The sequence below is a fragment of the Acomys russatus genome, chromosome 5 (genome assembly GCF_903995435.1).
Source record: "Acomys russatus chromosome 5, mAcoRus1.1, whole genome shotgun sequence".
Taxonomy (NCBI): Eukaryota; Metazoa; Chordata; class Mammalia; order Rodentia; family Muridae; genus Acomys; species Acomys russatus.
Genome location: NC_067141.1, coordinates 44907386 through 44932956, shown reverse-complemented (window position 1 = coordinate 44932956; position 25571 = coordinate 44907386). Strand labels below are relative to the sequence as shown.

Genomic DNA, 25571 nt, shown 5'->3' with positions numbered 1-25571 from the left:
TCCCTAAAACAATGCTGAACAAGCTCATTTCTTCAGAGACATCAAAAGCATCTTTGCTTCCGATTTCATTGTCTTCACCTTTGTCTTGAATAAGGAAGGGAAGCGTAAGCCCCGCCCTTTCCATGACTGCCATGGTGCAGATGCCTAGCCAGGGGCACACCTGTATTTGCTCTAAACCTTGTAACAACCCAGCTGAGCAGACACCAGTTAACTTTCCTGATCACCAGGAGGCACTACTCCTTCGGACTCTAACACCCTAAGCAAGCCAAGACAAATTCAGCTGCACTGTAGCACAGGTACCTGCTTGAAGAAGATGTTTGTGGCCAGGGTGGTGGCTTTGAAGTTGGATCCAATTCCATTTTCCTCCAAGGAGAGGCTTCGCTCAGAAGGCCTCCTGGACTGGGACAAACTCCTCCGCTCACCCACAGAGTTCCTCCCTTTAAGGAAAACACTGTCATTCTAACATGTTGGAACACACACCAGTTACAGCTGAGCCCAGCCATCCTTGTGAATGTAATCTTCCCTCCACAGGGCTCAACCTTTCTTAATCACCACCCTCCTCCACCTCCTACCCACCCCTACGCCCGAGTCCCTAATATTCTTACTAGAGCAGAGAGGACCCTAGTGGCTCTAAGTCCTTCATGCTGAAGAACAGAGCTGGCCAGATGTCACCCTGTAAGAGTCTGGAGCTCAACCAGGGTCTGCAGATAGGCTGTTGAGTCAGCCCACTGTTTGTTTTGCTTTTACACTTGCATTCCCCTGAGAGCACATACTAGCACATGCCTGAAGGCATTGGGGACTCAGGCCAGTGTGTGCACATTCTGGATGCAGCCTGCCTCTGTTCTGGTGTGGATCAGGCAACGGAAGCACCTTGGCAGACCTTTGCAATGGGAACAAGACAGAGCTGAGGCTCTCAAACTATTGCTTCCTTGTTTCTAGGGCCAGATTGAAACCTTGTGTCTAGAGGTTCTGTTAGAAAAGTCCACTGCCTAGAACGCACAGCTCTTTACTGTTCTTTATGCCTAATTCTCACTCTGATGAGCAAGAACTGTTCTTTATGCCTAATTCTCACAGAGAGCTGCTGGCAACCTAAACTCTGTATAATGCGCTGGGTCTCTAGTTACGTCTTAGGAAATCGGCTCTAGTGCCTGAGTTAAACTATCACAGAGTTAGACCTAACTAACATCTTGGCAAGCCCTCTGTCTGAATTACTTGGGCTTGCTGTGCCCTCTGAGCTCTCCCACACTTTGTAATACACCAATTTTTAGAACAGTGCTTTAGAAAAACTGGATGTGAAGGTCAGAAGGGGTGAAGTTTACTGAAAAATCAGAAAGAATGCAGTTCTGTTTGGTGATTATGCAACAGTAACTCCAGGATTGTGGCAACAGTAACAACCACCCCTGGTCTCCACTCCCTGCAAAAGGCAACATTTCAGAACTGCCAGAGCCAAGGAGTCTATGAAACCTCCAGAGGAAGACTTCAAATATTTGCTGAATACAAAGGTGTTTAGGAAAACAGAAACTCTGCCACAGGTGGTGGGCATGGGTCTACTTGACAACTAAAATCACTTGCACATTTCTACCCTAAAATGGTAGAAATAACTGGTTAGGGAGAGGTGATGAAAAGAGAAGAATCTGTGAAGTAAATTAGAACAGTAACATTACAATAAGCAACTACTGGTTACTTTGGTGCTTATTCTCAGTGTACTTAGCAAAATAAACTTTGGTAGACTAGAAACTTTGCTGAGGAATCTGAGTTTTGTTTTTCAGAGCTTTGACCAGTGCCCATTCTTCTGTGTGGGAGCCAACCACAGTGTTCTTATTATTTTCAAGTATTTTAATTTTTGAGATGGGATGGCCACTGAAAATTAAGCTTTTAAAGCTTAATTTTCCTTAGTATAAAAATATATAGCTGGGCTTGGTGGCACAGGCTTCAAAACCCAGCACTTGGGAGGCAGAAGCAGGTGGATCTCTGAGTTTAAGGCCAGCCTGGTCTACAGAGTAAGTTCTAGGACAGCCAGGGCTACATAGAGAAACCCTATCACAAAAGAAACCCTGTCACAAAAACCTATCTGTCTGTCTGTCCATCCAACTATCCATCTGTCTATCACCCCCTAAATGTTCATGAGAATTGAGTATGGGGTCACGGATTAAACACATGCAGTTCAGTTTTCTATTTACGATCTTTCTCTCACCTTCCTCCACACCCTCTTGTTCTCCCAAGTCCTTACTCATGAGCAGACACTGCAAAGTTGATGTATTGGGGAGCCCTCTGCTTTTCATCATAGATGGTGATCTTACCAACCCCAGGCTCCACATCAGTGCTCTCCCTTTCAAGGGTGGAGACGTTGAAGAAGCTTGCTAAGCTAATGGGAGCCCAGGCGAAGGGCATCCGGTATTTCCCCAAACGTTGGCAGAAGGATTCAGCTTGAAGTTTTAGTTTTTCAACCTTATCTTTGCTCTGGAGGAAGATGATAAGAGACGAGATGAAATAAACAAAACATCAGCACCAAGTCAACTGTTGGCATAGGGCCTAGCTGATAAGGAAGCAAAGGTTATAGAAGGAAGGGATTTCAAAAAGGGCATCAGTCAATTAGCAGACCACATTTTCTGCTATGAAGACATGCCCCAGGCTTGTTACAGCAACCAACATGCAAACATATCGTTTACCAAGGTAACTTTGATTCTCCTGAGAAAGAAATGCTAGGACATGTCATCTATCAAAGTCCCAAGAGAATCCACTTTACAAAAGCTGCTTTGAAATTCTAAAAGGATCCTTAAGTATCCCTAGCAATATCACTGTTAACAGCATTTCCAAGGAGTTCTTCCTAAATTCATACTAACAGGTTTTAAAACACAACTATCTGTCTTTATTTAGTTTAATCAACTTTATTTGAAGTTTGCAAGACTGAGTCCAAAAAGGACATATTTTAAAAATCATACCGGCAAAATTTGCAAGTTAGCACTGAGAAAAGGTCTTATTCGTGGCTTAGGACCTATAATGTGCTAATTGATTTATGATGAGCAGAAGCTGCAGCTGGCGGACAGCTACTGATACTGTACAAGACAATGCCCTGTGCTATTGATGAAAACCAAAGGAGCTCTTGCCTTCTTCTGCTTATGGGGCCTTGGCAGCCCTCCCAATCTCTGTGCAGTTGGAGCCTCAGAAGCAAGGCAGCAAGCAGGTGTGGCTTGGTCTGAGCTAGAGTTCACACTGGCATGTGGCATCATCAGGGCATTCAACCATGTACTTCTTAAAAAATTATTGTCAGTAATGGTTTATCATTCCCCTTTCATGAAAATACAATTTACCATGTTTCAAAATGGAAAATATGATAGTCTAACTCTACTGTTTCTGGAAAATTTTGGAAATCAGTACTTAATGACTGTACCTTTCCACCATCGCTTTCTTTGATGACCATGTAGGGTTCTGCGCAGTCTGCAATCTCTCCCTGCTGAAGGACCTTTTCAATCTACCAACAAAAATAATATTAAAACAAACTGAGTGAATTATAGTCATAAAATGAGATATATGCTGCCATAAAAATCATTTTTAATGGTAATATTTGATGACATAAAGTGTTCATTACATATGCTCTCTGATTTAAAAATATAGTGTGGAGCCGAGCAGCGGTGATGTATGCCTTTAATTTGGGCACTCAGTGGGCAGAGGCAGGTGGATCTCTGAGTTTGAGGTTAGCCTGGTCTCCAGCCAAAGCTATACAGAGAAACCCTATCTCAAAAAACAAAAAAACAAAAAAATCCATATGTACATATATGTATATATACACACATACACATACATATATGCATATATGTACATACACACAGCGATTACCACAGAGGAGAAAAGGCACAAGGCATATTAAAAAGATGATAACAGCAAATTCTAAAAATGGTTTCTTTATATGATGGGATTATGTGCCTTTTTTATTTTCTTCCTATTGCTGATGAGAAGTTTCTATTTTTAAACAATAAACATGTGTTATATCCACAATAAAAATGCAGTAAAAGTTATTTGATAAAACAAAACCCAGGAGACACATGTAGGAAGTGAAAAGCTCATTTTCTTTATTATTGCTTACAAAGTAAAAAAGAGATATGGTCTATATAAAAGTCAGGCTGGGAACTAAAACCTTCCACAAAACGAGTAACTAAGCTGACTAAATCTTCTGTGGTTGTGCCCCTTGTATTTCCTGTTAGGGCTGCTTGTCTGGATTGGACCCACTTGGAAATGCCTTGAGGGGTGTCTTCTCAATCTACTAGTGAGTGCTAGTACTATCAAGTTAAGGAGTTGACAATCGATTGTCATAAATATGGGCACCATGTTTAGGGGAAAGAAAGGGAGAAATCTGAAATTCTTTACTCAAAGAAAATTTAAGTGAACCTAGATGCTAAGATTTAGCCCCATTAGCCTGCATCATTAGTTGAGACTCCTGAAGAATAATTCTGGTCAGCATAGGCCATGGGCGCACATTTCCCCCCCACCTCCCCCAGAGACAGGGTCTCTCTGTGTAGCCTTGGCTGTCCTGGACTTGCTTTGTAGACCAGGCTGGCCTCGAACTCACAGCAATCCACCTGCCTCTGCCTCCTGAGTGCTGGGATTAAAGGCGGGCACCTCCATGCTGGGTGCACATTCTTAACAGTCACCAAGTAAAGCAGAAACTGTTCAAGTACGAATGTCCTACTTTTTTTAAAAAAATGAATTTATTCAGATTACATCTCAATTGTTATCCCCTTGCTTGTCTATGAATGTCCTAGTGATGGAGATGTATCCAGTGTCAAGGGAAGCAGCACAGAGCTGCTCGATGGACAGCGATTTCAGGGGCACTCCCAGTAGAAAGTCTCTTTACAACAGGGGGTTAAAAGCTCATCCCATTGCCAACAGCATAAGCAAAGGTTGGCCCTGAAAGATGAAGCCATTGGAAACACAGGCGCAAAGAGCCAGAAACTGACCAGTCTTCCTCATCACCAGCATTCATTCCTTCACTCAATTGTTATTCATTCAAAAAGTCTGCCTGTGGTAGCTGTGGTGGAGAATAGATGTGAACACAGCAAACATGGCTCATAGTACCAGAGCTCACAGCCAGGGCCCTGTAGAACAAACTGAAGAGAGGCTAACTTTTAACAAACAAACACATGGTCTTTAAAGTAAGCCTTGAGCCTGGTGCTGTGGTGCCATGTAATCCCAGCACTCGGAAAGGAGGCAAAGGCAGGCGGATTTCTTTGAGTTCAAGGCCCAGCCAGGACAGCCAAGGCTACTCAAAGAAACCCTGTCTTTAAGAAACAAAACAATAAACATTGAGTAGACATTAAGACTCTTTCAGGGCTGGGATTGTAGCCCAGTGACAGAACACTTGCTTTTCATGTATGAGGCTCCACACCCAGCACCACGGGAAGGAAAGAAGGGGAAGAAGGGAGGGAGGGAGGGGAAGGAGGGAGGGAGGGTGGGGGAAGAGGGAGGGAGGGAGGAGAAGGAGGAAGGGAGGGAGGGAGATAAGGCATAAAGAGAGAAAGAAGAAAAGGACAGGCAACAATCTGTCACTTGGGACTCTGCCTCTGGGAATGGACATGCCTTGCCTTTAGCTGAAACCCAGGGCAAGGCTCCTCACAATCTGGAACCCAGAGAGTCTGCATATGACAGGATCAGGAGCGGATACCCCATTGGGCCAAGGTCTGATATGAACCCCACATGTGTAAGCATGCGTGACTAGAACATGTGAGTCCTCATAGGCATGGGCATGGGTGGAGGAGCACATCAGGACTGGCTGGCAGTTTTAAGGTAAAAAGGCTACTTTCCAATGTAAACTGGGAGAGGGGGGTTTAATGCCTAGCTTATCCATTTTTAAACATTTTTTTTTAAGCTTGAGGTTCACACACATCCTTGTTGGGGGATGGCCTGATGTATTCTGATGCTAATTACTGCTTGCTGTCTCTCTGACCCACCTTTTGATTAATAAAAAGCCATCCCACCTGGGCAGGACAAAGGAGAAAGAGGTGTGGCTTGGGTTCCCGTGGGGAGACAGGGGGGTGGGGGGGATGGGGGGCTGAGATGGAAAAAAAAAAGAAGAAAGAGGAAAAAGAAGTGGGGAAAGACCGGAGGAGGAGAAAGAAGACCACTATGGGCTTGATGGAAGAGAAGCACATGGCTGATGTGGATGGAGAATTCAACCCAAATGAAAAACATTAGCAAGTATTTGGGATTATGGAAGTAGTTTAGAGGACTAATATCTGCCCTGCCCCAGGTTAACTAAGGCTATTAAGAAATATGACCAGTGTCAGTGTCTTAATTGATTGCTCGCTGGACATACTAATAATATATATATATAATTAAAATCAACACATCCTCACTTGTGAAACAAATCTTTTCATGCACTCAAAATTTTGAACTAAACCCTTAAGCTTGAAATAATGCTCAAAGTAATATATGTAATTGCTGAACTAGGTGACTCCACCTAGAATATATTTAAGATCTTGATGTGCACCTTGGTAATAAAAATAAGAAATCGAGAAGCCCTTTCTTTATCACATGGCATTTACCTGTTGTCTAAAAATTACAATACCACTTAATATGTATTTTAAGGAAAGCAGTTATAATGGTGGTCTTATAATTAAGACAAATAGACAGCAAACCAAGATTGCTTTCCAGTATAGAACTAAATTTCTTAATAACTCAACTATTTTTTATTTTATGTGCATTGGTGTTTAGCCTGCCTGTATGTTTGTGTGAGGGTGTCAGATTCCCTGGAACTGGGATTACAGATAGATGTGAGCTGCCATATGGTTGCTGGGAATTGAACCCAGGTCCTCTGGAAGAGCAGCCAGTGTTCTTAACTACTGAGTCATCTCTCTAGCCCCTAAATTTCTTAATTATATCCCGACACCTTACAATGTGTTGTTCTGTCAAATAAGGACACACCCACATAAAAAAAAATCTGAAAATGTGTAGTCAGTGGTAGCAACTAACGGATTACCACTATAGGTAATTACTGCAGGTTAGTAAAAATCAGGTAGAGTTGGAAATAAAATTAGCTCTACGACTAGTATGGTTTTGTTGGTTGTCCATTGAGAGAATGTATATTTAATACCAGGGCTGTCATAGCTGAAATTAAACGTTACTGTATGTTAAACTGAGCACCACACTGAGAAGTACATAGAGTTCATAACAACAGCAACAGATATATAGTCTTAGCGAAAGACCTATTTTATCATTTTATTTTTATTCTTTCTTTTTCTGTTCCTGGTACCTGTGAGGCCCCTGAACCACACCTGAGTTCCTTGAGGTATACACCATCCAGTCCTAGGCACCAATTTTAAACTTCCTGGTTGTTAAACAGGTCCCTGCAAGCTACAGTCACCTCTGTGAAATAATATAAAAGAAGCAACCTCCAAGCTGCTCGAATTCTTGGACCATATAAGTCACAACTATTAGACCACATGGGAATCCAAGTGATGCAGACACAGGATGCCAAGCTAAATAGAACAATGCTCAGAACATGGAAGTCTGTTCATGAGATCAGATGCTTGGATTTACTTGTTTTGAACCATTTGAAATTTTTGCCTTAGGGAGTCAATAAGTGCAGTTATTTGGCCAGAGGTTAAATACCCAGTGTTTGTTGTTCGGTTCAAACTATTCCCTTTAATATGTAGAGAAAGGCTCTGGTCTTCTAACGTTTTCTTACATGGACAGTCTCCAGTGAAGTATGGTTCTATTCATAATGGCCCCATGAATTTTTTTATTTTTTTAAAGATTTATTTATTACTTTGTATACAGTGCTCTATCCGCATGTTCACCTGCATGCCAGAAGAGGGCATCCGATCATGTTATAGATATCAGGATATCAGATATCAGAACATGCAGTTTGGATTGCGTATAATCACCTTGACAACCAGGTAGATGTCTGAGGATGGGTAGGTGACCGAGAACACGGCAGACCTTGCCTGACTTGATGGGTCAACCGAGGGTGTATGAGCTCGCAGAAACCCTTTGAACTGGTCAGAGTTCAGGTCGCAGTGGAAATTTTCTGAGATCTGTAAATGATCAGCAAAGAAAAAGTCAGTTAGAGCTGTGTATTCTTGGTCTAAAACTGCTACAAGAGTTGAAAAGTCACAGGGGAAATTTGCGCGTATACAGTGTATGGCTAGTGGCTGCTAGAAAGTCTAGTATTTTGTTACAATTTCTACATAGTTTGAAGCCATTTGAGAAACATTTCATTTTTATTAAGTCACTAGTATTTCCTGGGTATGAGTGAAATGCAAGGTATTGCATTGAACAAGAGAGGACACAACCTCTGCCTGGTTTACAGTCAAGGTGAAGGAAAAGCCGACACACACAACAAACGAGAGTAAAAGCAAATTAAGTCACCACCCTCATGCACACAAACAGCAGGGAAGCTCTAGGAAGTACAAGATAAGTGAGCAATGAGGAAAACTATTTATGGAGGCGACATTAGGGACAGATGAGCGATTCTCACAGGAGGAGCAGGAAGGCACGGAGGGCAGAGAAGAAAGCGCAGACAATGATCTCAAGGCTGGAAGGCCTGGACTGAGCTAGTGAGCAGTGAGCAGCCCAGCTTGATTCTGCACTGGGGTGGGGTGGGGGGGCAAGAAGGATGAGAGCCACCCTGAGGCAAGCCTGGCATAAAGACGGCCCAGGGAATACAGATCCATTAAGCATCCTGAGCATGACATGTGCAGAACCCCTGGACTTTCAGATTTAGGGAGATGTTACAGCCACTACTGGGTTCTTCCCTTCCCTGCTAAGAGCGAGTTAGTAAGAACTGGACGCTGAGGCTGTTTCTAGCCCTCACGTGTCCAGTTACGGATGGTCACGTGTGATCCCCAGTGAATGGGGAGCAGAAGTAATAGATCAAATCTCCAGGCTGCCTCTGCTCATCATTTCAGCTATTTCATACTGCAGACACCAATGACAATGAGAGAGGAGTGATTGGGGAGAACACATATCAAGGAAAGAGGGCATCTGGGCAGTCTGGGTTTCTGAATGACAGAGTGGAACAGAGATTCTACTAGACTGTCACTCGGCCCGTACCACCTTGAACTCACAGTGATCCACCTGCTTCTGCCTCCCAAGTGCTGTGACTAAAGGCATGTGCCACCACGCCCGACTCATAATTACGTTCTATAAGTAATTCTTTCTCCTCTGCAACTACTGGAAACAGTATGCATTCTGACATTATTTTAAAAAATAGCACAGATTCAATGGCACATATACAGGAACTGGATAAAAACCAATGCCAAGAGCCATTTATTATTTATCCCTGAGAACAGTAATTCCTGCTAAAGTAGGGAAAGGGGAAGCTACTTTTTGCAAGCTGCTCATGTCTCAGAGGATGGAAGTGGCCCTATGGCCGATCTTTTGGTCTGGATGAAGGGTTGTCAGCTGTTCAGAGAACAGTGTTTCTCAAGCTGAGTGCCATTTGGTTTGAAGAGAATAAGAAAAGGAGCTTGCCTTCAGGATCCAGAACAGAGACAAATCCCAAATGAGATGCACTAGCTTACATTTCCTAGATGTGGCAAGTGTAACGGCACTCACCTCTGCCCAAAGACACCTCTTCCTCAACGCCTAAGAATCCTCTCACAACATCTGCAAAGTGGAGGACCACATTCCCAACACTGATCATTCATGATAAGGAGAAGTACCAGGCTAGGCAACCAGGAGACTTCCACCTTAAGATATTAAGTCCTGCCTAACTAGTAAAAGAGGAGCACTGGAAGGCTTGAGTTCCCCACTCACAGGATTAGAATCCCTTCCCAGGATTAAAAGAGACATATTTTTATTTTATGTACATATGGGTGTTTTGTCTGCATGTATGTCTGTGCACCATATGCATGCAGTGCTCACATAGGCCAGAAGAGGGCGTTGGATCTCCTGGGACTGGAGTTATAGATGATTGTGAGCCACTGTGTGCAAGCTGGGAACTGAAGTGGGGGTCCTCTGGAAAAGAACCCAGTGCTCTTAGCCATTGAGCCATCTCTATAGCCCCCCAAGACCTGTTTGTTTTAGTGTCTAATATTTTCACTAATACCAAGACCTACTGTATTGCTCTGGAGCTGCACATTTAACTTCAGTACAGCCAGCCACAGGCGAGTAACAGCAGAAGTGTGAGAGTTATCCTGTAGGGGTTACAAACGTCTAAACTACCGGACATTTAAAACCTCAAAGGAGAATCTTAGGTCACTGAATTCTTTCAATGGAAAAATATTTTATAGTTGGTGATGTCTTCATCAACTTAAGTATTTGCTACACATGATATCTGCCATTCACAATGAACCTATTTAATTCTCTGTCTCTGTCTGTCTCTGTGTCTCTGTCTCTGTCTGTCTCTGTCTCTGTCTCTGTCTCTCTGTGTTACATGCAGAAGCAAGAACAGGGTGTTGGGCGTCTGCCTTTATTGCTTTCTGCTTTATTGCATCAATACAGGATCTTCACTGAACTGGAAGCTTGCGGGTTAAGCTAACAGGCTATCCAGCAAGCTCTCAATATCAGCCAGTATCTTCCCCTAGATGCTGGGGATACGGGAACGTACAATCATGCCTGACTTTTTATATAGGTGCTGGGGATTCCAACTCAGGTCTTCATGCTTGCATGGTAAGACCTCTTACGTACTAAGTCATCGTTCCAGCCTTACAAAGAACCTATTTCATAGCTAAAAAAACAAAAACAAAAAACGTCAGGAAAAAAATCGTGCGTAGCTGAGCCTGTTAAAAATGACACAATATTTGCATTATGCATAACCTCAGTTGCTATTTCTTTCTTTATCCATGCAAAGCCTCCAGCAGGCCTTAGATTCTTAAAGAACACAAATAATAGATTTCCAGATCTTTTTTTTTTTTTTTTTTAACAACATGGCAAAGGCAAAAAATTCTGAAGCTATCAACGTTAATTTGCTTTCAAATCTGATGTGCATGCTGGGGCTCAGCAGGGAACATGGGACACACAAGCATGGGTATCTGAATTCGGAACTCCAGAACATACAAAAATTCTGGGTGGACACAGAAGCCATCTGTAACTCCAGCACTGAAAGGCAGAGAGTGGCACTCTCTGGAGCAGGCTGGCTAGCTAGATGAGTGCAGTCAGGAAGGTCTGGGTCCAACTGAAGGACGCTGCATCTGTGAGTAATGTACTCAAGGAAGAGAAGACTCAACTTTGGGCCTCTACACAAATATACACATGTATCTGCACACACCTACAAATACATATACACACTCACCCATGCAGCACAACCTGTACACACACACACACACACACCAACACACACATTCTTGCTACACACAAATGAGGTTGAAAACATGAGATCATATGGGACACATGGGATGGGCTGTTTTTACTTTCATACCTTTTTCCTTTCTTTAACGTCATACAGGGCAATACTGGCAAACAGAGGCTCGATTTCAATCTCAAACCTATCAGAGAGAGAGAGAGAGAGAGAGAGAGAAAATCAATATAGTTCTAGCCTGGGTAAGTTTGAATGTCTTAAGAGTGCATGGATATATTAAAGTCATTAAAAATGTTAACATGACTCCAGAAATACAGGGAAAACCCCACAGATATGAGACACACAGACGTTAATGGGAAAATTATGAGAAGTTAGTGGAAAATTCCAGGTCATTCGAGGTTATGGTGGATACTACATTCTCTTAAGGAAACAAATGTTTGCTTTTAAAAACTACTGTTGGTGGTACAGTAAAAGGGTGAGCTGAATGGAACTGTGGTCTGATTCAAACACTACTTCATATGCAAGTCACACCGGGGACTCCTGAGCGCTAGACAAGCACTGTGCCACAGCCCGCACTCCAGCCCCGCGGTACTCAGTCCTGTCTTAGCTGCATGCCCTAGAGAGCAGACTAGCTCTTAGGCAATGGACCCCTTACATTCTTCTGCTGATACCAAACCTCTACTATTTGGGGCTGGGAAGATGGCTCAGCAGCCAAAAGCAAGTGCGGCTCCTGCAGAGAACCCTCCTTTGACTCTCAGATCCCACAACAGGAAGCTCACAACCACCAGCCATTCTAGTTCCAGGAGATCTGACGCCCTCTTCTGGCCTCTGCAGGCACCTGGACTCACACGCACATATCTCCTCCCGACCATGTACACATAATTAAAAATTAAATAAAAAAGCTCCAAAGGCCTACTGTTCAATTCTAAGGGATAAGATATCGTAGATGGTTAAAAATAAATATTTAATTGCTTTTCCTTAGACTTATAGTAGAACACAAGATGCTGACTGGACCACCATGCCAGGGAATGTGTGCCCCGCCCTCAACTGCTGCTGAAGGCTCTTCATCTGAGGTAGACTGAGGACAGGGGAGGGAAGGGGATTAAGCACGTGGCAAATACTGAGGTGCCCTGGCCTGGTCTGATTTAGAATGAGGCGCTCTTGGGGCCAGAATTTATTTTAGGAGGAGAACACTTGCCTACCACATGCAAGCTCTACATTTGCTCTGAGTGTGTGTGTGCATGTACACATATATACAACTCTCTCTCTCTCTCTCTCTCTCTCTCTCTCTCTCTCTCTCTCTCTCTCACACACACACACACACACACACACACACACACACATGCACATACACACAGACAAAACAGACACCCCACCATAACCAGAAACAGAAGCCTCTCATATTAACCCGGACTGCTGCGATTCCTCCTGAAATTGTAGATTTGAAGAAAACACCCAAAACTAATTCTTCCCCATGTTAGATATCCATGTAAAATACAAGTCTACCTTCCCAGTGTCTCAGTTTAACCACCCGTGACTTTAGATACTGCCCACTGACAGTACCAGTAAAGAAGGTGGTTAAACTTTGAACCCTTGCCTCAGAAACCACACAAATTTTCTTTCAAGGCGTATGTGAGGGGGTGGCCTTGCTGTCATATATGCTGTATTATATGTATTATACTATATGTATATATAATAGGGTTTGTTAAATGAAATAAACCCATATTAAAAGGCCAAGTATTACATAATTCTACTTACGGGAAGTATTTATATAGTTAAATTCAGAAATAGAAAGTGATGTGGTGAGGACGTGATGGCAAACTAATGTTGAGTGGATTCTAAGTTTCCTGTGGAAAGACAGAAACATTTAGAAATGGACAGTGGTAGTGGGTGTAGGACAGTGTTCTTGCACTCAGCGCTACTGAACTGCACACTGAAAATGGTGGCTTTTGTTATTTACAGTTGTCACACGTACATCACAAATACCTAGTGTTTTTTTCTCTTGTCAGAAAATAGCCTTTTTTAAAAAAAAAAAACAAAAAACTGTTTTTCAGTTTTTTGAGACAGGGCCCTGCTATGTAGCTCAGGCTGGTCCTAGATTCTACTGTGATCCTTGTCTCTCTCTGCCTCCTCAGTGCTGAAATTACAGCATGAGCCAAGATGCCAGGCAGGAAATAGAGCTTTAATTGAGGGCTTCCCTGCGCTGAAGTTAGCCATGTCTCCTGGCAGGGCCAGCCTGTTTTTAGTCATGCACTTTCCTATATGCAAAGGATCTGAGCACTGCTGTGGGATGCTAGAGTGCTACTGAGTGTGAAATTCTTTGGTTGAGGGAGGAAAAGAGAGAAGTCCCAACATGAACTCCTTTCTACTTCACAGCAATGTAACACCTGGGTCACACTTCTGCTCCCTGGGGAAGCCAGGGTGCAGTGAAATGACCTGACCTGGCAAAGGACACAAAGCCAGGAAGCTTCTGAGGCAGGCTGCAGAGCAGGGGCAAGGGCTTTTTCTTTCATCGTCTGTCCATAAGTGGTCCTTAGATACCAGCATCTGAGGCAAGCATGCAAGAGTGCTGGGTCCCCCTGGGCCCTGCTGAAGGGGAATCCTGTGGGGATGGGGTGGGGGTGACTATGGGAGGCCTCCCAAACCTGCGTTAAGCCTGCTCCCAGGCTCAATTTAATGTGCATTAAAGTTTCAATGCTAAAGACAGTCCTCTGAACAGAGGTTACTTTGTGCATGGGGGCATTAAATTTTAAGCTACAAGATTCCCCTACCTGAAATACAAAACAGAAAAATATTTTATAGCACTTTTTTTTTCCCCTTGCTACTCAGAATTTGCAGAATTGGCACCAGGGTTAATTCTTTTTCTGTGTTTTTGAAGCTTTATCTACTTCTCAAAAGCAAAGCAGGAATGGTGACAGAGATGAAAACATTTTTAGAAATTTCCTAACTAATAAAATCTATGGTATTATAAACAGAATTTCACATACCAACACCAATGGTAAAGTGTGTCTTCCATACTGTTGTTAGTTTTACTACTCATATTTTCACATTCAAAGTTTTGAAAACTGTTCTTATCTAGTTTATAGGTAGGACCTTTTTTTTTTTTTTTTTTTTGGCTTTTCTTTTCTCTCATGGGTGTACAATAATATGAATGCCATTCAAGTCACTCGAACAGGCCATCATTTATTTTTTTTTCTTTAGGGGCTGGGAGAATATCACATGAAACTAACTTGACAATTCCCATTAAAGAAACTCAGGTGACTTAATGGTTTTTAAATAATTCATGCCTAGCTCAGAAGGACATGTTTCCCAACCTGTGAGAACAGCTGCTGGGGGCTTATGTATCAGGTCTGGAAGGTTTAGTTGGGGGGATGGAGCGTGGGGAAATGGGGGCGGTGTTCCTCTGGTATCAAATGATGACCTCATTGCATCCAAAAGTATATCATGGGCAAATGTGTCAGACAGTGGTGCAGACTTCCTAAACACAAGTATATCAAGGGTTAAGTGTGTCAGACAGTGGTACAGACTTCCTGAACAGAGGGAATAGCCTTTTTCAGTCAGTCCTCCTGCTAATGGTTGACTTGAAAGCACTAGAATTTGCCTTTCTGTGCCCTACTTAAAATAAATCTGGTTTATAGACTGGCTGTTTCAGTGTATGAGATAAAAGGCCCTGACACCCACCCCAAGGAATTGGCTAAAGGGGAAGAGGCTACAACAAAGCCGGCACTGGTCCCCGCCTGAGTAGTGATGTTAACATAGGTTGAAGGGCAGAACCAGGGTGACAACATCAGAGTCACAGAAGGTTGGATCACCTGGTCTAAGGACTTCATTTCCGAGAAAGAACCCAAATGTCAGAGAAGATGCTAGGGATGAAACAAAGCCCCAAATACAGAATCCAGATGTCTAGCCACAGGCTGGCAACCATGGAAGTGATCCTCACATTGACGGCGAGATAGATGGTCCCCGAACAGTGTGTGAAAAGATGCTTGCTTATGTACTCTCCGCAGCACGGACCTAGGGCCTTGCACACACTGCACACATTTTCTACCACTCAGGCACATCACCTATCCTTTCAAAAAGGCCTATGATGTAAGGAAGCAGAAGAGCTAATTCTTTAAAGTCCGCAGAGGTGAAAAGTAGCTTTCAGGCACTCTGAGGGAGCACACAGCAATACCCCGGGGTCCATGAAGAAAGAACTGAAGCCATTTCACTTATTTCTTTCTTTACACTTTCTCATTTACGTACATTTTATAATGAAGATAGCATTTTAATATGCAATATTGTATGTGTGTGTGTTGTGTGTATGTGTGTGTGTGGGGGGCACAGTCAAGAGTTCACGAATGAGTATAAACTGATCCTAGAGCACTGCTGGCTCCACTGCTATTATTATAATTATTCATTCATTTGATTTATTTGCAGTGTTGGGGGATTGTGCAGGCTCATTTTATGTCAACTTGGCACAGGCTGAAGTCCTCTGAAAGGAAGGAGCCCCAACCGAGAAGATGACTCCATAAGACTGGGCTGTAGGCAAGCCTGTAGAGCATTTTCTTAATGAGTGGTTGATGTGGAGTGGCCCAGCACATTGTGGGCTGGTGGTCCTGGTTTCTATAAGAAAGCCAGTCCGGCAAAGCATGGGGAGCTAGGCAGTAAGCAGTACCCAGCCATGGCCTCTCCATCAGCCCCTGCCTCCAGGTTCCCACCCTCTCTGAGCTGCTGTCCTGCATTCCTTCACTGAGGGAGTATGGATGTGGCAGCGTCAGGCAAATAAAACTCTTTCTTTCCCAACTTGCTTTTGGACATGGTGTTTCATCATAGCAGCAGGAACCCAATCTAAGACAGGGATCAAACTGAGGGTCTCACATTTATACCAGGCAAGTATTCTACCACCTAGTTACACTTCCAACCCACTGTTGGTCCTCGCATGTAAGAAACTTAACAATTACCTTATATGCCCAACCTTTCTAGACATCTGTGCCTGCTTCCCATGATACAGAACACTGGCTGCTAAAGGCTTTGTAGGAATAGAACCAAGGTCGAGCCAACTCTAAGCTCTGCTCTTTCCATTTCCACAATGCTCCCCTCTATTGAAAAGATGCTGGGGGGAATCCTCCTGATCGCAGTGCTGATGATGCAGACACAGTTTTTACCTAAAAAGCCAGGTGGATGTCAGGACAGCAGCTGTGAGTCTGATACTTACTTCAGGCTCAGCACCTTGACCAATATTCTGTTGCCCAGATGTTCCTTGGGACATTCCGGTATGGGACGAATTTCCACAGCATCTTCCTGTTATTAATCACATCGTAAAGAGATCATTAGCAGCTTTCCACAGGGCTTTGTAGTGGGAGTAAAGCCAGGAGGAGGAAGGGCTGCCTCCTTTTCCCAGCTGTACTCCTAGCAGCAGTGTAATACTTTGTCTTGAGAAGAGAGTTTGCCATCCATCTGCCAACATTCAAAGGCAGCATGTACAGCAAACATTTTTCTCCTCCCAATGTGTGTGTGTATGTGTGCATGTGTTTCCGTGTGTGTATATGTGTATGTGTTTACGTATGTGCGCATGTGTGTTTGCATGTGTTGTTGTGTGTGTTATGGGAAGGAGGGAGGGAGAACGCATGATAGTCTGCCATTTGTTGATACCATGGATCTAGCAGCCAAGTCCACATTTGACTTCCTGGGATTTTTGTTGTGAGAGCCAGTGAGGACCCACCTCCACTTTTTAAAACTGTTTTTATTTAGTTGGGTTCTATCTGTGCAGCCAATACCAATGTGATGTGGAGAAGAGGGAAGGCATCTCTCTTGGGGATTAGCACAGATCATGCCTTTCACAGAGTGAGTCTGAGTCGGGAACGGGCTTGCATGGTGAAAACCTGGCAGCTGAATCCTACTTTGGCCTTTTCTACAGACTCTTAAAATTTCAACAAAAGAGATTGCCCTTCTACTGTTCTTTATTGGGAAATAAAACAGTGGTAACATAAAATAATCTCATTAGCGTGCCAATAAATAAACCAGCATTTATAATCCATTTAAAGCAAGCAGAATTCACCTCTGTTCTATAGGACTTTCTTGGCTAAAGTTCAATTGACAAGCACAAACACAATTTCTTTGAGAACAATGTAAAAATATGAAAGGGCGGTGTAGAGGCTCTCAAGCCTTTTACACATTCCAGTTTACAAGTGTCTGGTATGCTAATTATAGTGCATTCCTTGCCACTCAATAAAAACAGGCTACTGGGACCTCAGCTAAGATAACTTTCAGCCCACATCTGAATTTCTGCATTGTCTTAAAAACCATGAAACAAAGCTCCCATAAAACAGTTTATGGCTCATTCTTTGAGTCAAGTCAGTCTGGACATCCTCCCATTCAATACAAGGAGAGGCTGACGGTGACTGACTGACTCATCCTGTCTCTGCTGCACGTTCCTCTCTCATGTGATGTCCACCTTAGTCTCTTACGTCACACTGAGCGGCTGTTATGGGATGAGCAGAAGGGGAGGAAGGAATGGCCAAATCCATCAGATTCAATATGTCTTGACAAATCTGATTTTAAAAGTCTTAACATTGTGAATAAAAGTTGAAATGTTAGAAGATCTGACTTTTAAAACACGTGTGCTAATGACCAGGTCCCTATGTGCAGGCATGTTAGCAAACATGAGGACTGTCGGGCCCCTGATTTATAATGTAGTTCACCTGCTGAATCTTGAACAAACTGCTTAAATGTTTCCATTCTTAGATATTAATTCAAAAATGGTGATTATAATATTGCCCATATTCTTCCTAATTAATTTAAAAAATAAATATTTAAAACTGATAATAAAATTATTTACATGATGAGGTAAAAATGTGATGTCTTTGTATTCATTGTAGGGAGGTGTTTTGTTTGTTTGTTTGTTTAAGACAGGGTTTCTGTGTGTAGTCCTGGCTGTCCTCTTGATCTTTAATGGAGTACTTTTTATATGCCCCATATAAGATACCTGCCCCCACCCCCACCCCCGCCCCGTGTGCATGCACTTGCCCATGTGGGCCCATGGGTCATCATTAGGTATCTTCCTCTCTACCTTATTTTTGAGTGAAAGTCTCTCCCGGAACCCGGAGCTCACCATTCCAGTTAGATTGGCAGAGCCTCCAGGATCTGTCTATCTCTGCTTCCAGGACAGGGGTTACAGACACATGCCACAGAGCCCCATGTTCAGTGGATACCGGCGCCCTTACATGTGTGCAGCAAGCACTTTACCCCCAGTCCCAAGACACTTACAAATTTAGTTAATGATGAGCAATCTATTTTTCAATGTATCAGATTATATTTAAGTTTCCCATTTATTTCTGTATTTGTGGGTGCTGGGGGCAGGAGGGGTGGAGGTCAGAGAGCAGCCTTCAGGAGCTGGTTCTCTCTTCCCAACATACGGGTTCCGGAGATCATACTCTGGTCATCATCAGTCTTGGTGACACACACCATTACCCACTGCTCCATCTTTCTGGGCCCAAGATATTTATTTTTAATCTGCTTCTGAGGATCTGAGGCTTCAGACAAATTGCCACTAACATGAGTAGCCAAGAAACCATGGTGACGATTGGAAACTAAAGATAAGAAAAGAGAAGCAAATGAAAGTATACTGCCATGTTTGGTGGTGGTAATCAGTAACATGACTCTAGGCAAGGGATTCTGAGGGTGTGAGGAGCATTTCCCCTACATCCTCCTAAGGATCGGGCTGGATGATGAGCAGCCACTGTAGGACACTGCCACAGTGGACTTGATGCTGCATGTCCTTCCTGTGGTCTCCTTACAGGCCAGTGGGAAGTAAATCAAAGTGGTGAGGGTGCTCACAGGGGCAGCAGCCACAGAGGAGAGGGCTCAGGCTTCCTGATGTCTTGCTTGGTCTGGGAATGAAATTTCAAGAATTTATATCTATAGACAGGTACATTATCTTTTATGTGAAAATTTCCCAAATCTTATTGATTTTTGTTATTTGTATGTGCGTGTTTGTATGTTTTTTACCTGGGCAGGTGCTTGCCACGGTGGGTATGTGGAGGTGAGAGCACAGTTTTGTGGAGTCTGTCCCCTCCTATCACCTTCATGTGAATTCCGGGGGGTCAAACTCAGGTCCCTAGGCTTGGGTGGCAAGCACTTTTGTCCACTGAGCCACCTCACCAGCCCCTAGACCTTGGTTCTCACAACTGAACCTTTATATAAAACTTGAGCAGCAGCGATAGAGCAGCTGTCTGGTCTGGTGAGAGCTGGGAGTGCAGGGAACCTGACAAAGGTAACCTGGTAAAATACAAGGAGTCAAAACACATGAGGCTTGAATGATGGGCCACCTCTCACGCCGTCTGAAGCGCTCCAGAGCAAGTAACTGCAGCCAATGTCTAAATTGCTCTGGGCTAACTTCAGTAAATAAAGAGGTGGGGAAACAGGATTCTAAAGCTTCACACACTGGGGGCACAGCTGTGATCATCCCTGCCCAGAGTATATTTGGAGCAGGTGTCCCCACTTGCTCATGGGGTTACTGGGGGAAAAAAATCTTAATAACGTATTTATCATCGTCAAGCTCTAAATAACATGTGCTTCTGGTGGATAAGTTGTGAAACACCCCCAAGTTACTGGATGGTTTGTTCTGGTGAGACCACTGTACACAGACCCTTGAAATGCTTAGAGGACTAAAGTGTTACAAGAGTCCTATCAGTATGATGGCCAATAAATGGCTCTCCTATGACACAAGTGAGTGTAAGTGAAAAGCAGTCACACAGTGTGTAAGCACCCTGATATTCACATGCTGTGGCAGAGAGCAGAAAAAAGTACTTCAATTCTCTGTTGTCACCAATATCATCCCCTATGGAAACCTGCACCCACCTCATCCACGGGTGGATACAAGGCGAAGAGCTCAGCCTGCCGATTGGTCTTGCGGGCCTCCTCTTTCTCTTTCTCAAAGTCCTCAGCGCTAACAAGCTGCAGCAGGTTTTTCAGGCGCCCATCAGGTTGCAGGCTGCGGAGGTCGAAGTCACAAGTGGTGAGGGGGCCCTTCCCAGACACGTCACATAGCACGTTTAAGCGACGGGGTCCTTTCTGTTAGAGAAAACCAATTGGCCTTTATGAGGGTCAAGGGTCACAAGTTAGAACTAGACTCAGGGATGTCTCAAGACTGCTCCAGTGGGGGTCTATAGAATCTCAGGGCTCAGGGACTTTGGTTTGTTTGCTTTTGAACACACTAAGCACTTTGAGAAGGCTGCTTTTGGCTTTCTGGTGGGACTCTCCTGAAGTGAGATGCTCTTCCCTCTTGGAAGCCGGTCTTTACTCATCAGGTAGAGAAGCTAGTCCCAAGCGAGGATTCGAAAGTGACACTGTGTTCCTATCAGTTGTTGGCTGAAGCCAAGTCTCTTAGGGACCACACTCATGTCTCAGGCTAGAGAAAACAGAACTGGGACAAGGGATAGCACAAAGGAGCCTGGACTGTGAATATAGGGACCTTTTCCTAATCAACCTCAGAGCCGGGGTTTTGGACTAGAAAATAAGATGAGCCTTCAAAAAAATGTACTTATAATCTAGAGCTGGGTGTTATGTTTACAAATATAGATATATGGGACTGGGGTACACTCACCCACAGGACTTTAGTAATGGTTATAGAAACAGGCACCAAAGAAAAACTGCATTGGCTATTCAAGCAACAGCTTATAGCTGCAGTGGGAATTCACTTGCCTCTGTTTTCTCATCTATAACATCAGCCTGATGGACTAGCGTACCAACTTAAAAAAAATAACATTTGGATTATGGTTGGCTCTTCCACATTTCTGTCCTAAAACACACACAGCATAAAATGTATCATCTCGGTTATCTTTTGGTCGAGTTGAGTACACTCTCCTTCTCTATGATTCTTTTCATTTTGCAAAGCTGAAACTCTGTACTCACTACACAGTAACTCTCCACTTCCCTCCCCCCCACCCCACCCCCGTTGCCAGGCAACCACATTTGATGCACCACTCTTCCACAATGGACGCTTGCATAGCTTCCATCTTTTGGCTACTGGGAGTGATGTTTCTGTGGACACGGGTGCACGCAGTATTTGAATTAATAAACTATAACTGCTTTATGAAAATGATGGCAACAGCAATGATAGTAGCCAGAGTTTATTGGGAACTAAGTGAAGCTGGCATTGGTCAAATTCTACACACTGTGACTCACTCAATGCTCATATAACCTCATGAGATACCTAGTATCACCCTGGGTTTCCAGGGAAGAAAACTAAAACCCAGAAAGGTTAATGATGGAGCCTGGGGACAGAGAGGTGGAGTGAGGGGATCAACACGATAGGTCAGGTGACCTGACAGTGCAGGCTTTGAATCATCCTGCCTCTAATAGGGAGGGGCCCACCATAGGCCCTTTCTCCAGCTTCAGTGCTTTCACCTTTTCCACTTTAATCACTGTGCTTTGGGGTTTCTATTTGAATACTGATTTCTGCAGCTACAAACCAGTTTGTGGAAAACAGTCACTGGCTCAGACAGAAAAGTTCCTCCTACTTGAATGTTCTATGAGTCTCACTCTTATTCTAGTTTTTAAAAATTGACAGCATGCCTTGGGCAGAGCTGCCCTGTCTGTTGCCTGGCAACCATGTTTGTTGATAGGAAATACCTGAGTGGCTGGTTCACTGAACTCCAAGGTTTCTGACTCAAACGTCTGTTTCTGAAGCGTCTTGTGAAAATCTCTGCGAGATCCAGTCTTTTTAAAGCTGCAAAACTCTGAACTTCCTTGGTTTCTTTCATTGTTGATATGATTTGATTTGGAGGGGAATGGAGAGCGGGAGAGAGGGAGGAAAAGGCAAAGCATTAGGTTAAAAATAGAGTAACACAAGGCAAATAAAGCAGTGGAGAAGCCTACACAGAGAGGACGATTGTCATGTCTCCATCTAATTACGCGCCCAGCCCTCACACAAGGCTCTGCTGTAGTGACATACAAACTGGCCTCCTGGATGGCTCATTATGAAAGGCAGGAGTGGCCTGGAACATGCCACTGTTAAGTAAGGTGTGGCCATTTCAGCTGTGGGGCACTTGGCTCCAAGCTGAAGCCAAACTGTGACTGCACTAAGAGACGGACATAAATCCAGCAATGTGTAGAAGCAAGTAGAGGTTGTTTGAAGATAAAAATAGAGAAAGCCATTTCCTCTCCACATCAATGTTCTTAATAAAGAGTAAGAGAAGCAGGACATGGCTAAGAAGAAAATATACAAAAATAATGTATGGATCAACCAACACTCTTTGCTAACACTCACAGCCCCACTCTGGGAACCTCATTACAACTCTGCCAAAGGGATGGGACTGTAGCTCAGTGCCAGTGAGCTCTCTCTCTCACACACACACAGACAGACACACAGACACAGACACAGACACAGACACACACACACACACACACACACACACAGAGAGAGAGAGAGAGAGAGAGAGAGAGAGAGAGAGAGAGAGAGAGAGAGAGATGGCGGGGGTGGGGGACTGACTGCTGGAAAGGGTCTAAAATAGAACAGTCAAAGCTGTCTCTGGAGAAGTGAGACCATGATGAAATAGGCAATAGATCCAAGCTGTCATTTCATAACTACAGAAACCAATGTATATATTCCCCATTTTTCTAACTGAAAGGTATTTTTTGAAACATGCTACAAAGTGTGTACACATCTAATTTTTGTGTGCTTCCTGTATTTATTATAAAGACCACTGTGCAGGTTGGTAAAGGGACATGTAATGAGGTTAGGGTTTATTAGTCAGGTTAAATGGCCTACAGGTAAAGACAGAACTGCAGGAAGGCCAGCAATGATTCAAGCACACTCCGTGCATTTCTGAAAGGGAGGGTACTGGAGGAAGAGAACGGCACACACTCAGGTACTGACCATATGTTAGTTCATTGTATTAGTTAAGGAAGCAGGTGACGCCCCAGTGCCTTGGGCAGGGAGGTCAGCACTTCTCTAGATTTTATAGTGCTCAGAAGACAAACAATTTGTTATAAGTAAAAGAGACAAACAGCCTAGAAACTCTCTTCAGGAGCAGCCTGGCCAGCTTCAGTGTCCCCTGGCCATTTGTGTGCTCAGCCCCATCTATAGTAATAAGGGTCAGTAAAACACAGGCTAACTAGAAACTAAAAAAGAAGAAGATGGCCATAATGTATTAGAAATAAAGAAATAAAAATAAATAGAAAAAAATCAATAAGAATGCCTATAATAATTTCTGATTTGGAGTTCCTAAATATCTGTAAACAAACAAAAATTAAAAATACATATCACATTGTTCAGAAACTTCAATGGCGAAAGTATTCCAGAGAATGTTTTAAAAGACTATGACAACTATTTTTAAATTTAATTTAATTAATTAAATTAAATTATTAAAATTTAAATGTTTCAGAGAATTCGTTTTGTTTCAGTTGTTCTGAGATTAGAAACGAAGAGTGAATTATAACTAAGTGATGTTTATTTTATAAAATTTACTTTTTTAAACAGAGTTCTTTGGGCGATGACCTGCTGTGAGATTTCTTAAGTCTGCCAACTTCTTGAAACCAAATAAGTCTAGGGAGCCACACAGACGAGGGTGGCAGGCTTTCTTGGTATATAAAAGAAAAAACAAAAACAAAACAAAAAAAAAACCCTAGGTGTGTAGGAAGGTGTCTCAACAGGTAATGGTGCTTGCCACCAAGTCTTACGGCTTGAGTTTGATCCCTGGAACCCAAATAAGGGCAGGAGAGAAGCAACTCCTGCAGGCTGCTTTCTAACCTCTGTGCACATCCTACGATCTGTACACAAGCACCCACACTCACAAATAAAACAATAAATGAAAAAAAGCTGTGGGTGATCTAGCCCATCACCTTACCCACTTGGCCACATTGGTGGGTGCTCTGATATCCTGGGAAGAGGAAGCAATCTAACTAACGTAGTAGCAAATATGGGCAAATGAGAAGTATCATCTTGTAATTAGACCCAAATGGATAGACATTAGGCCTGTGGCTATTAACTTTATAAAGTTATGTGAAACTTTATATGGTTCACATGTGAAACAGAGAAAAGACTAAAAGATAGCATTCATCTCTCTGAGGCAGTTCTGACTTCTCACAATGGGGTCTGCAGTTACTCTTTTGGGAGCTGTCCCCTCCAAAGAGCACTGCTTCTGAAGGGTCAGCATTACAAGCTCCTTTTCAAGGAACACTTGGGCCAAAGGGAAAACACTCAAGAAGCAGTAGAGCTCAAGGCCTATGGTGCAGCTTAGCAACCAGGACTACACTACATTAGCTTCACACACACGCACGCGCGCGCGCGCGCGCACACACACACACACACACACACACACACCTGCCTTCCTCATCACCTTCAGGTCATGCCTTCCTTTCATCACAGGGTAAGAAATGGACATAGACAATTTTGAAGTTGTCTTTCCTGAATTTGTGGTTTCATGATTAAAAAGTCAGCACACTATATATAGCAAACAAAATAAAATTCCAATTTGCTCTTCTTAAGGTCCTCTGGGAGCCCAAAATGTCTTTGTCTTTGTTTGTTTGTTTGATGCAAACAGACGCCCCCGTCCTTGCTTCCATTTTGTTGGGCTGTGTTGCGGAGTTCTTTACATGGATCCCGAAGACACTGTCAAATCAACTAGAGGTTGATGTCAATGCTTATTTCATAACATATACCCTTTAGCCTTTGGGACTTGTGCCATGGAAAGCAGTAAGACTAGTGTACTCGTGCTGGGGTCAGAGCAAGATTCTGTCCCCTTCCCCATGCCCTTAGCATCCACTTCCCCATCTTAAGATCTCAGAGAGCCACAGCACTCCTCTTGGAAGCAGGGGTAACAACTGGCTGGGGAAGAAAGTAGGGGCTGGCAAGCACAATGTGACTCATTCCACAAGTGCCAGGATGGAAGGCAGTGAGACACTGGCTCAGCGCCTCTGGCTACAGCCATCCCAGCTAGTCGCCCCACCCTGGCAACCACCTTAAACAAAGCCAAAGTCCCACTGAGCCTGTGTGCATTCACCAGAAAGATGGGGAAGTCGGGAGCCTGGGAGAACAACTGTCTGCACAAAACGGGTACAGCCTACAGCTTCCCAGGCTTTGTGTTACCACCCTCTGACACACTCAGCAACACCCCAAGGCCAAAGACGTCTCCAAAGCCTTCTCTTTAGAGGCCAGAATGTGCAGCCGGCAGAATCTGGCTGAGCTCAGATGCTGGCTCCTTATAAATGTGTCAAGAGAGGCAGATCTGGGCAGGTGGCTTTGTGTCTCTGAGCCAGTTTCCTCAGGTATGGAAAAGGGACAATTGAAGTTCATTTTAAGAATTTATTGTGAGGGTCAGAGAATAATTGTGCCTTCTTCTCTCTCCCTTCC

General features: G+C 43.6%; 1 protein-coding gene across 1 annotated transcript in view; it reads right to left on the bottom strand.

Moving 5' to 3' along the window:
- The window catches only part of Dock8 (dedicator of cytokinesis 8), a 197930-nt gene that overhangs the window by 104634 nt on the left and 67725 nt on the right, over positions 1–25571 (bottom strand). Inside the window, exons 5-12 of the mRNA XM_051146278.1 lie at positions 21851–21974; positions 20078–20290; positions 16434–16519; positions 11357–11423; positions 7881–8030; positions 3392–3472; positions 2301–2460; positions 301–437 (exon numbers count right to left, since the gene is read on the bottom strand). Coding sequence (XP_051002235.1) covers positions 301–437; positions 2301–2460; positions 3392–3472; positions 7881–8030; positions 11357–11423; positions 16434–16519; positions 20078–20290; positions 21851–21974 — 1018 coding nt within the window. The remainder of the gene's footprint in view (positions 1–300; positions 438–2300; positions 2461–3391; positions 3473–7880; positions 8031–11356; positions 11424–16433; positions 16520–20077; positions 20291–21850; positions 21975–25571) is intronic.